Source organism: Marmota flaviventris, chromosome 1, assembly GCF_047511675.1.
Source record: "Marmota flaviventris isolate mMarFla1 chromosome 1, mMarFla1.hap1, whole genome shotgun sequence".
Classification (NCBI taxonomy): Eukaryota; Metazoa; Chordata; class Mammalia; order Rodentia; family Sciuridae; genus Marmota; species Marmota flaviventris.
Window position 1 is genome coordinate 136,573,753 of NC_092498.1, and position 13,226 is coordinate 136,586,978.

The 13,226-nt window shown below is 45.8% G+C and overlaps 1 protein-coding gene across 1 annotated transcript; it reads left to right on the top strand.

The window, feature by feature from the left end:
* The first annotated feature begins 9,067 nt into the window (after positions 1-9,067).
* Positions 9,068-11,057, top strand: Il31 (interleukin 31). Its single transcript, XM_027949167.1, has 3 exons — positions 9,068-9,083; positions 9,243-9,403; positions 10,674-11,057. The coding sequence occupies exons 1-3, from the start codon at positions 9,068-9,070 to the stop codon at positions 11,055-11,057; spliced, it is 561 nt and encodes a 186-aa protein (XP_027804968.1).
* Positions 11,058-13,226: the final 2,169 nt, after the last annotated feature.

The following is a 13,226-nucleotide window of genomic DNA, read 5'->3' on the forward strand; positions in this document are numbered from 1 at the left end:
TCTCGAGTTGCGGGGATAATAGGTGTGTGCCACCGTGACTGGCTCTGAGCACCTTTTAGTATATGCACGATATTACAGTTTTTGTAATGTAACCTTCGCTATGATTTTCAACGTTTCCCCTCAATCTACAAGGAACCCTGTGCCCATTAAGCACTCAAACCCCATATCCGCATCTGCTCAGTCTCCAGCAAAAATGCTCTCTCCATCTTCATGAATTTGACTATTCCCTGTAATTGGTAAATGCAGCATCTGTGTTGAGACTTAATTTATATCCATAAAACTCATCCATTTAAAGTGTACAAATTTGTGATTTTGGGGGTTATTGGGCTTCAATCCACAAGTGGTCTACCAGCAAGCTACACCCACAGCCACACACACCCCTTTTTAAAAATGGTGGAATGACTATTAAAACATAGATATTTTATATAGAGGAATCATATACACTATTGTTCTTTAGTATCTGGTTTCTTTCACTTAGTGTGATATTTTCAAGGTTCATCTGCGATGGAGTGTGTATTGATGCTTCAGTTTTTTATAGCTAAGTAATATTCCATTGTGTGAATAGACCATATTTTATGTGTTCATTCATCAGTGAATGGATACTTAGATTGTTTCCACTTTGTGCTATTTTGAATAATGCTGCTATGAACACTGGTGTACAAGATTTAGTGTGAACATGTTTTCACTTTTGAGTAGATACCAAGAAATAGAATCACTGGGTCATTTGGTAACTATATTTTTAATATTTTGAGGAACTGCCAAACTGTGTTGCATATCTGCTCCACCATTTTTTAAAAAATTTTTATTTGTTAATGGATCTTTATTTTATTTATTTATATGTAGTGCTGAGAATCAAACCCAGTGCCTCACATGTGTGAGGCAAGCACTCTACCCACTGAGCCACAACCCCAGCCCATGGGCTGCACCATTTTATATTCACATCAGTAATATGTGAGGGTTCCAATTTTTCCATATCCCATAGTTTTTATTAGTGTAGCCACCTTAGTAGACATAAAATGGTAGCTCATTGTGATTTTATTTGCACTTCTCTGATGGCAAATGAAAATGAGCATATTTTCATGTACCTCTTTTTGGAGAAGAATCTATTCAAATCCTTTTTCCATTTTTTAATTAGTTTATTTTCTTTGTATTGTTGATTTGTAAGGGTTCTTCATACATTCTAGGTACTAAGCCCTTATAGATGATTTTACAAATTTTCTCTCATTCTATGAGTAATATTTTCACTTTCTTTTCTTTTCTCTACCCCCTTTTTATTTTTTATTTTGAGACAGTGCCTCACTAAATTGCTGGGGCTGGCCTTGAAATTGTGATTCTTTAGCCTCAGCCTTCTGAGCTGCTGGAATTACAAGCTACTGGCTTTCCCCAAACTTTCTTGATGATTGTCCTTTAACACAAAAGATTTTGTTGTTATTGTTTGTTTTTCACAATGCTAGAATGGAGCCCAAAGTACTCAACCAATGAACTGTACCGCCAGCCCCCACAAAAAAGCTTTTGATTAGATTTTTAATTTTAATCTTTTTTTCAGGGGGGTACTGAGGATTTAACTCAGGGACACTTTGCCACTGAGCCACATCCTCAGTGCTTTCTATTCTTTGTTTTGAAACAGGGTCTTGATAAGTTGCCCAGGATGGCCTTGAATTTGGGATCTTCCTATCTCAGCCTCCAGAGCTGCTGGGATTGCAGACATGGCCACCACACCCAGATAAATTGTTGATTTTGATGAAGTATGATGTATCTTTTCTTTGACTGCTTTTGTTTTGTTTTTGCCGAAGTCTGGCTGGGCACGCACAAATAAGGAGCCACTCAAGCAGGAACAAACTTTATTTCCGAAATCCACCAGCACACTCCCCACAGGATCCCCCGGGAACTCTCCTGAACGCCACCCACGAAGCCCCCAGGAACACCACACACCAACCAGAACTCCCTCCACCAGAACTTCACCCACCAATGGGAACTCTCCAGGAATCCCCGAGAGAGCTCAACCACGAACTCAACCAGAACTCCTCAAGAACTCAAAAGTACTGGCAAAATGCTAGGCTCCATCTCAACTCGGCTGTGGCTCTCAACATGTTTTCACTCCTAAAGAACTATTCCCTGCTCCACAAAGCTGAGCTGTAAGCATTGTTCATATATCCTGTTCACCAATCCTTTGTTTGATCGGGAATTTGCAAATTTTTTTTTAATTTTTTAATATTTATTTTTTAGTTTTCGGCGGACACAACATCTTTGTTTGTATGTGGTGCTGAGGATCGAACCCGGGCCACATGCATGCCAGGCGAGCGCGCTACCACTTGAGCCACATCCCCAGCCCTTAAAAAGAATTTTTGATGGACTTTATTTTGCTTATTAATTTATTTATATTTATACCGCTTGAGCCACATCCCCAGCTCCTGTAAATATTTTTCTCCCAGGCTAGGCTTGTTTTATCAGTATATTTTTTGTTATTTTTATCTTTTTTTATTTAAATGTTTTTGTAGTTGTAGATGAACAACAATAATGCTTTTATTTTATTTGCTTTATTTTCATGTGGTGCTGAGGATCAAACCCAGTGCCTCACACATGCTAGGCAAGCACATGCCACTGAGCCCCAGCCCCAGCCCTCTCTTAACAATGTCTTTAGAGGAGCCAAAAATTTTAATTTTGAGGAATTTTGACTGATTGCCATTTTTCCCCCAATGGCCCTTTGGGACGGCCATCTGTGTATCTTTTTGACTGTCCTATGGTGGAATGTCTTTACTATTATTAGGAAAAGTATCCTCAAACTGGGAAATAAGGCAAAAAGATGACCATATGTCCTTTGAAAGAATCAAATAAATACCCAGGTATCCACAGTGATATAAATACATCAAAATTGGAGAGGGGTTGTGGCTCAGTGGTAGAGCGCTCACTTAGCATGTGCGAGGCCCTGAGTTCAATCCTTAGCACCACATAAAAATAAATAAATAAAGTAAAGGTGTAAAAAAATTTAAATAAATAAATACAGCAACATGAAGGACAAATGGCTCATGGAATTTTAGTGAAGCGACTGGGGAGGTGTGCAGTCAAGGAAGAGCAGGCTGCGGGGCGGGTCAGAGTTCTGCTGGAGTCCCACTGTGGAGCTGCCCACTGGCATCAGATCAAGATCCCAACAGGCATCTACCCAATGGCACATCAGTCATGGAACAGGAGTCAAGGGCTCAAAGAGGGTGACCACGCCAGGCCATTTTGCAGTCACAGAAATGATGAGTTGTACAACAGAGTTTATCTGCAAGGCAACTAAGACAGGAGACTCCAGCCTCAAATCCATCTCCCCAAGGATAGGGTATGGGGACATTTATGGGATAAAGAAGCAGGGTGATTTAAGGTGTGGAGAGAGGTGATCAGAGGTCACCTCATCGTGGGCCACACATGTAGAATCTATCTTCCCTCTTCAAGAGAAGATGGTTCAAAAAATGCAAGCATCAGCGTGGTCTGAGGATGGGGTTTTCACCTTCTGACCTCCAAAGGTCATTTATTGATCACCTATGGAGTCCCCAGGGAAGAGTTGGCAATTTTGATAAAAATGGCCTTCAAATCCCTAAAAGGACCTGAGTAACTATTACCATCATGACCTGCACGTCAGAGGTGTCACATTACAGAGCCCGAAGTGACTAATAACACATCGCTCAGTTGCATGACCTCCAAAATTTGCGATTTGTAAAATTAACTAAAAGCAAGTCCCAAAAAGCAAGTGAAGCAGATTTGGGGGTCTGAAGTCGTCTGGGTGGTCCTTGCACCTCAAGACACGCAGCAGAAGGGACTCAGCCAGGAATCCACTGCCACCTTCGATCCCACTCTCCCTCCAGCCGCTGCTCTCTCTCTTTTCTCCTCTCCCATGCATGCTCCTTGACGGAATGGCCTGTGCTCACCTTTCCCTCACCACACTGAACGGCTACAATTTGGCTTCCACCCCAACAATTTGTTTAACACCCCCTAGAAAGTTCCTGTGATGACCTCATGTTGCCAGACCTAGTGAATCTCTTCAGGCTTATCTTTTTGACCTCTTCATGGCCTGTGATGAGGCCAACCATTTCCTCTTTCTGGAAAAACCACTTCTTATCTCTTTCCATGACAACATGATTTCTTGTACTTTTGCTCCTGAGAATGCCTTCTAATACTGCTAAATCCTTTTCCTATTCCTGTTCCACTGACGGAGCCTCCACACTCGGCTTCTGTTTCTTGGAATGGTATCTCTTAGAGGATTACAGTTTTATCAACCACAACGTATGTATTCATGGCACCCAAGTTTAAATCTCCATTCCTTCCTTTAGGCTCCAAATGCAAATGTACAATGTCCCTCTGTGTGTCCTCATCTGAGAGTTCCCTAACACCTCTACCTCACCAGGTACAAGACTCAGGGGTCACTTTCCTCAAGCCCCAGATGCTTCTTCTCCCAGCAATCCTCTCTTCTTGTAGAACCAATATCCCTCCAGTTGCCCAAACCAGAAACCTGGAAGCCATCCTCAGTTCCTCCCATCCCACCATCTCCATATCCAGTCAATCATCACCTCTTATGAATTTTACCTCTTGTACGTTTTTCCACTTGATCCACACCTCTTCGTCTTCACTATCACTGCTCCCCTGGCTCAGAGCCTCACCTTTGGGTATGTTGAGTTGGAGGTACAAGTGGGACATTCAGGTGGACAGTTAGACCCAGAATTTGAAGGAGAGAATCATTAAAGTATAGGAAATATATGTCAAGGTGGACACCTTGGAGATAGTCCATAAAAGGCTCCGCAGGCCAGTACTGAGTCTCAAATACAGAGAAGGCATTATCAGAGTGTCAGGATAACATTGTTACAGAAAGGAAGAGGTAGGGGACTGGGGTGGTAGCTCAGTGGTAGATCACTTGCCTTCCATGTGTGAGGCACTGGGTTCGAATCTCAGCACCACATAAAAATAAATAAATAAAGATATTGTGTCCTCCTACAACTTAAAAAATTATTAAAGGGGCTGGGATTGTGGCTCAGCAGTAGAGCATTCCCCTAGCACAGGCAGGACCTGGGTTAGATCCTCAGCACCACATAAAAATAAAGGCATTGTGTTGTGTCCATCTATACCTAAAAAATAAGTGTTTAAAAAGTATATATATATTTTAAAAAAAGGAAGAGGTAGGTTTTTAAGAAGAAATAAGTGGCTGGGGATGTATTTCAGTGGTAGAGCCATCACCTAGTATGTGGAAGGCACTCACTGAGTTCAATCCTCAAAACCATAAATAAATAAAATAAAGAAGGTGAAAAGTGTTGGCATTACTACATCCCATAGAGGGATCATGAAAGGAAAACTGAAAAGAATCTGTAGGGCTGGCGACACAAGACCACTGAGGACTGTGTTCTTCCCTGTTGCACTAACTGCAAATTAACTGTTTCTGTAGGTCCAAAGTCTGGCACCCTGCAGACAGGGGCTTCCTGGACTCAAATGAAGGTACTGGCTGGGGCTGACTTTCTCATCTAAGGCTCAGGCTCCTCTCCCAAGATCAAAGTTGTTGGCCAAGTTGTTGCTTCCTTTTCACACTTTTCCACATGGCCCCTTCCATTTTTGAGCCAGCAAAATGGCAGCTGAGTCCTTCTCATGCTTGGAATCTCTTGGACTTCCTCTTCTACCCACCTCTTCCATTTAAAATTTGTTTTTTTTTTTTTTAGTTGTAGATGAACACAATGACCTTATTTTATTTATTTATTTTTACGTGGTGCTGAGGATCGAACCCAGGGCCTCACATGTGCTAGGCAAGGGCTTCACCATCGAACCACAATCCCAGCCCCCACTTTTTTAATCTTAATTAATTTTTTTGGTACTAGGGATTGAACCTAGGGTTGCTTTATCACTGAGGACACCCCCAGCCCTTTTTATTTTTTATACTGAGACCGGGTATCACTACACTGCCCACGCTGGCCTCCAACCTGCGATCCACCTGCCTCCGTCTCCCAAGTTGCTGGGATTAGGAGCATGCACCACCTCATCCAGTTTGAGTCATCTCTTTAATTCACTTCCACAACTTCCCATCAGCCAGTCCTGTAACCTCCGTCTCCAGCCTCTCTGCCCTGGGCCAAGCTGGAAAGGCTGGACCTGGCACCTGGAAAGCTGTACAACCTCCTCATTGGTCCACCTGCTTCCATAGTGATTCCCGCTCCCCACTCTCTACTCAGTGGCCTGGGTTGGTTGTCTGGTTGGTTTTGTTCTCTCTCTAATTTTAAAATATACCAGATCCTGTATTTGTCTACCTAAAGCCACCCACTGGGATCTTATTGTTAGGGATTAGCTAGCAATGAGCAGTGAGATGCAGGCCAGGTCAAGAGTATTCTTTAAATTATTTAGGGCCCTTCTTTCAACTACTTCCAAAGTAGAAGAGAGAGCAAAGGGTGGTAGTTAATTTGTAGAAAATAAACAGAAGCCAAAGAGCTAGTGGGAAGACCCGTCCAGAGTAAAGGATTCCTGGGACTAACTCTTGGCAGGGTCCACTGAGGTTGGTATGGAGCTGGAGCTAGGGATTATGGCTAACACTGTCTCCATTTGCCTGGGAAGGAAGGTACCTTTGGTAGCACAGGTGCACTAAGGTAACTTCTGATCAGTTATGGATCCCAGCGTCCTCGTTAACATGGGATTGACCTGTGAAGCCCCCCTAAATAGGAAGGCCACCATGACAGTTCTGGAGAGGACCAACAAGGTCAAAAACTCCGCCGCCTGAGGTGAGTGAAGGAGGAGTGGAAGACCTGATTGGCAAAGAGTGGTCCCCCAAAGGTTGTCCCCAGTTCTGCTGGTAAACATCAAATAGTAATAAAACTGGGGACAGCGTTGTCTCCTGTGCTGCTCTCTTCTTGGAGACGACCACTCTCTCCCTTGAGAGTGCTTTTTGTTTACGCCTCACTTTTCTTTGACTTTTTTTTCACCTCATTTTCACTTCTAACAAAGTTCTCTTGCATGAATTTTGGTGTCTGACTTCAAATCTTCTTTCATTGGAACACAAGAACTGAGGTGTGGAGTTTCAGGTCCCTGCTTTCCTGTGACATCATCCCACTTGGAAGAAAACCCAAGTTCTTTATCATGGTCGCGAGGCCCTCATGACCTGGCCTCTGCCCACCTCTCTCACACTCCGGCGACCACAACCTTCTCCCTGCTTTTGGGAGCACATTCCGCAGCCCCTCTGCCTTCCCCAGATCTTTCCCTGATAGGTTCTTCTTACCTTTCAGGTCTCAGTTTAAATGTCATGTTCTCAAGGAGACTTCTTCTGACCCCCGCTCTCAAAGTATCTCACCCATTATTCATTAACCAATCATGTAGTTTTATTTTTATAGCTTTTATTACCTGGGTGCTTTCTTGTTTCTTTGTTAATTTTTTTTTTTTTTGATTCGGTATTGAACTCAGGGGCACTGGACCACTGAGCCACATCCCCAGCCCTATTTTGTATTTTATTTAGAGACAGGGTCTCATTGAGTTGCTTAGCACCTCTCTTTTGCTGAGGCTGACTTTGAACTTGTGATCCTCCTGTCTCAGCCTCCCGAGCCTCTGGGATTACAGGTGTGTGCCACCTCGCCTGGCTTCTTTGTTAATTTTTTTTTTTTTTTTTTTTTTTTGAGAGAGAGAGAGAGAGAGAGAGAGAGAATGAGAATTTTTTAATATTTATTTTTTAGTTTTCAGTGGACACAACATCTTTATTTTATTTTTATGTGGTGCTGAGGATCGAACCCAGCACCCCGCGCATGCCCGGCAAGCGCGCTACCGCTTGAGCCACATCCCCAGCCCCTGTTAATTTTTTTTTTTAAAGATAGAGTGAGAGAGAGAGAGAGAGAGAGAGAGAGAATGAGAATTTTTTAATATTTATTTTTTAGTTTTCAGTGGACACAACATCTTTATTTTATTTTTATGTGGTGCTGAGGATCGAACCCGGGCCGCACGCATGCCAGGCGAGCGCGCTACCGCTTGAGCCACATCCCCAGCCCCCCCTGTTAATTTTTTTAAAACTATTTTTTTGTAGTTGTAGATGAACAGCATACCTTTATTTTATTTGTTTATTTTTGTGTGGTGCTGAGGATTGAATCCAGTGCCTCACACATGTCAGGCAAGCGCTCTACCACGGAGCCACAACCCCAGCCCTTTTTGTTAATTTTTTAATTGCTGTCCCTACCCCACTCCAGTGCCAGATCTTTGAGGACAGGATCTTGTCCAACTTGTTTGCTGCCATTCCTACGACCCTAGAAGAAGACTTGTTCAAAGTTGGCACTCAAGGGGCTGGGGTTGTGGCTCAGTAGTAGAGCCTCACACGTGCAAGATCCTGGGTTCGATCCTCAGCACCACATAAAAATAAATAAAATAAAGGTATTATATATATCTACCACTAAAAATTAAACATTTTTTTTAAAAGTTAGGACTCAAAGTAGGTATAAATGATTTCAGTGGCTCTTGATCCTGGGTTCTGGTTCTAGGGCCTGGGATTGCAAGGTACAGCTGAGAGTCCAGGGATATCCAAGGCCTTTGACTCACGGTACCCACAGTGGTTATGAGGGCCATCCCCGCACACAGCCTGGGCACGCTTCAGAAATTCCCAAAGATAACGCAGTCCACAGATCTCCCCCACCAGCTCCGAGCCTACGCACCCTCCACCTGATCTCCCCAGAAAATCCCCCTGGGCACTGACCCTCAATCCCCGTAAGTCACTTGTTCCTTGGTGGTTGTGCCTGTCAACTCTGGGCTTCAGAATTTCCTCTAGTCAAATCAAACAGCTCTTTCCAAGAAGAAAAGGCCGAGTGGCGGGCGCCTTCCTGTGCAGGGTGCTGGTGGCTCTCTGCGTCAGGCCTCCGGCTGTCGTGAGGGTAACCTCAGCATTTCCTTCCAGCCCCACTTTCACCCAGCCCTGGCTGGCAGAATCTTGAAAGTGTTTTCTGGAGAAAAGCTGAGCAATGGTTTTGCCATGGGCGGGACATCGATTACTCCTCTTCCTCACGCTGACCCTTTATATATCTCCTGGGGGCCATGCCAAGCACATCTGGCTCCAGAGGTCATTGCCAAGGCCAGCTGCGCCTCCTCTCTCACCATGATCTCTGTCACAGGTACCTCACGCTGACTCTCGGGCATGGTCTTGTCTCCCCCAGGGAAGAAGCTTCTGGAAAGAAGGGCTCCACCAGCGGTTGTTCCACCTGGTTTCTGTGACTGAGGACAGGTGGGCAGGGGGTTTGCTCTGTGTGCCTCACAGCTTCTTCTTTCTCCAGGACCCACGAAGCCTGCACTGATGCTGCTGTGCTGTGTGTCAGCCTGGACGTCCATCCACACGTTCCCCACTGATAGGCCCAGCAATGGGCCAACGGTATGTGAAGTGCAGCTGATACTCAAGAATTTGGATAACCTGTCGACACAGCTTTTGCAAGACTACGTAAGTGCCCTAGAGATATCTTTTCCAAAGCACTTATTTAAAAAGCCTTCGGTTGCCCCCAGAAGCAGCTGCTCTTTCCAGATCTGATCTAGCTGTGGGTATCCCAGGAAGGGACAGGGAAGAAGGAGATGAGCTAAGGAGGAATGTTTAAGACAGTGAACTGCAGTGGGGAGGGAGACAAGGTCGGCCAGAGTCACAACCTCAGTGGTTTCCAGCCGGGTGTGTGTTCACGCGCCTCTATCTCAAGCCTGCTGGGTTCACGGTACTATTATCTGAGTTCTCCTGCCTGAGCACACCCTCAGAGATGGGCCATCTTGCATGCAGGAACCTTCTGAGCAGCAAAAGTCCATCAGGGCTGCAGAGGATGTCCCAGCCAATGCATGGCGTTGATAGTGGTTTCTGAGGGTCTCTTCCATCAGAGAAGGGTGGCCGTGAGCAGATGAGGGTCTGCATGCCTGCTGCTTTCTCTGCCTAGTGACTATAGAACATGACCCCGGCAGTGGAGTGGAAGACTAAATAAATGTGAATACTACTGGGTTTTCTTGGGTTGCCTTCAAGGCAGGGCCTCTTAGGTAACTTTGATTAAACAAATAAATACCAGAGCTTAATACAATCATGAGACCAGTATTCTTCTTCTTACCCTCCCTGGCATTTAAACCCTAGGCTTGGCTTTTTAAGATACAGAGGTGGATGTGCTGGGGATGATGAGGTCTCTTAATCATTCCATTTAACCTGAAAGCCTTAGTCCTTAGGAAGGGGCAAGGGACAGGGGGGTGGCCCTGAGTCCTCAGTTTGTTTCTGAAAATTCTCCCTAGTTTCTTGGGGATCTTTTTAAGCAAGCATACAATCATCCTCTACCAGCCAAAGACATCAAAGTGGCTTTCATACAGGGGGACAAGAACAGGGAGCTAGTGTGGAAATGCAGATTTGCTATTAGTCTCCATCCCTGGAGCCCCCAAGCTGACCTCAGCTACATGGGGCCTAGGGGACAGGATCGGGCAGTGGTTATAAACACAGGCTTGGAACTATGGCCTTGGGAATGCTGGGTCTGCCACTTGATCCTGGGCCAGCTCGGTAAACCAACAGAGGCCTAGTTTCCTCTGGAAATGGGGTTGGCGCTGGCCACAGCCTCGGAGGGTGGTCGCACCAGTTGGATAGGGTGCCCACCAGGTCCGTCACAGGGGAAGCTCCCGCTGATGAGCTGTCAGCGTCTCTGGGTGACACTGCACAGCCAGTGCTCATGCCCGCCATTTCTCCCCCCTTCCTACAGAGGAAGAATGAGTCTGACATGCCAGACAGCCAAGCCTGGGTAATCCAGAAATACCCGCTGCCGTGCTTCACCCCCGGGCCCCAAGCCTCGCACAACATCTCGGTCATCCAGGCGTATCTGAGGAAGACTACTGCGGACAGGACGGACAGGGTGGACAGAATGGACGGGATGGTCGCTGACGTTCTGGAACAGCTCGACAAGCTCAAAGACGACAGCACCCCTGAGGCCCTGGCCACCACGCCCGCGTCCTCCGGGGATGCCTATGAGGGGAAGAGCTTCATCCTGGCTGTCCTCCACCAGTTCTCGGGCTGCATGGCCGAGACTCGGGAAGCATTTACAAAAAGCCTGCCAAAGGAGGGTCAGAGGTGCTCCCTCATGAAGTAAAGGAGGACGCCGAGGAGCCTTGGGCCAGTCCTGGGGGCGCTGAGACTTAAATGTCTGGATTGACTTGAAAGAGATTCTGTTACTGTTATGTCCTTGTTATTCGTCTTGGTATTTATGGAATTATTTTTTTAATATGTGAGAGCTGGAGAGGCCAGCTCTGTTAATTTATTGATATTTATTGTACTGAGGAGCCCTCAGACTCTATTTAATAAATTATATTGAATTTTTCTCATGGGCATCTGCTTTGGATTTGGTGAGGGGGTTGAAATGGGTGGGAATTGGGTTGGTGGTGGCATGGCTGAGGGAGGACAGGGACCTTCTGTAAATAGCTAGCACTTCTTGCACCACGGTTTCCCCATACAGGACAGACTCCATAATAAGTGCAGCCATAACTATGGGGTTTTGTTTATTTGTTTTTCGGTGCTGGAGATCGAACCCAGGGTGCTCGAACACGGAGATTTTTTTTTTATTCCCGGCAATTTAAAATTTTTAATTTTGAGAAAGGGCCTTGCACGTTGCTGAGGCTGGTCTTGAACTTGTGATCCTCCTGCCTCAGACTCCCAAGTTGCTGGGATTATAGGCGTGCGCCACAGCACCCAGCTCCATTTTTATTTATGCTTAAAACATTTTGATGAATGTTTATGGATCATTCTTTATGTCAGGTCATGCAAATGTCATCACTGTCCTTTTTGTATAGGTGGGGAAACTGAGGCAGGATGTCATTCGGTCACTTGGGCAAGGCCATGTAGTTGTTAAGTGGTAGAAACAAGATTCCAGCTTGAGCTGTGGTGCTCTACCCGACCTCTGTCCCTCTCTGAGCGGTGACTGGGTCTCAGAGGTGCTGACCGCCGTGCCTGGCACAGAGCAGTTTCTCAGTGGCTGCCGCACCTTCCCCCGTGGATTCCCAGGGCCTCTGCATCTACAAAGACCTGGGACTTCCTCACACCAGGCCTTGAATAAAATGTGTGACCAGAGCTGTTAAGTGTCTTGGGGATCCTGTGGACCAATGGTTCTCATGTGTGGTCTGTGGACCTGCAGCAGCAGTGGCCTTTGGCACTGCATTAGAAACACAAATCTGGGGGCTGGGGCTGGGGCTGGGACTGGGCCCCAGTAGAGCACTTGCCTTGAATGTGTGAGGCACTGGGTTTGATCCTCAGCATCACATAAAAAAAATAAATAAAATAAAGGTATTATGTTCATCTATAACTAGAAAAAGAAAAGAAAAGAAATACAAATCCTTGACCTTGCCCACTGGCTCAGATAGTAGGACACTGGAGCCAGCACTCTGGTTGTGAGTGTGCACGCATGTGTGTGAGTGTGTGTGCATTTGTGCATGTGGGTCTGGGGGCCCAATGCACAAGCCCTTGCACATGCCGGGCGAGCACTCTACTGCTGAGCCACATCCCCAGCTCAGCAGTCTGGGTTCTCACGAGCCCTGCAGGGCATCCCAATGTGCTCTCAGCTGAGAAGCACAGATGTGAGCCACCTGCACCTTCAACAGTCCTCATCTTAACTATGGGGAACCCGAGGCCCAGAGAGAAGGCCCGCACAAACCAGGCAGAAGGGGGTGGCAGGAGGACTGGCCCAGGCAGCTGTGTGTTGGACCATTCCTGCTCATGCGTGTCTCTGATCCAATCCCACACCTGGCTTTTGAGCCCCCCAATGACCCAGTCTCCAGTGACAATGTTTAGGTTGTCCTTCCAAGAACTCCCCTATGGTGGCCTTCAGTTACCCTTTTTGACTCTCCTGTATCAGAATACCTTCATTGTTATTTTTAAAAGTTATCCAAAACTTGGAAACAGGCAAAAAGAACACTAGGGGACTGGGGTTGTGGCTCAGTGGTAGAGCACTCGTCTAGCATGTGCGAGGCCCTGGTTTCGATCCTCAGCACCCCATAAAAATAAATGAAATAAAGGCATTGTGTCCAACTACAACTAAAAAATAAATATATTTAAAAAAAAAGACCACTGTAAATCTTTCAAAGAGCAAACTAGCCACGAGCCCATCAGGATATAAATAATTGACTAGGTAAGTAAATGAGAGAAGGGGTCAAAGTTTCCTTACAGAATGACTAAATTATAAACAGAGAAAGGAAGAGGAAAGCAGAAATCATCACAGTATCTTGGCATTATGGTCCCCGGCAAGATCCTCGGAACGATGCTGAAATGG

Excerpts from the sequence above, each read along its gene's own strand:
- Il31 (XM_027949167.1), top strand. Across the intron at positions 9,404-10,673 it reads CACAGCTTTTGCAAGACTAC|AGGAAGAATGAGTCTGACAT; the intron begins GTAAGTGCCCTA and ends CCCTTCCTACAG.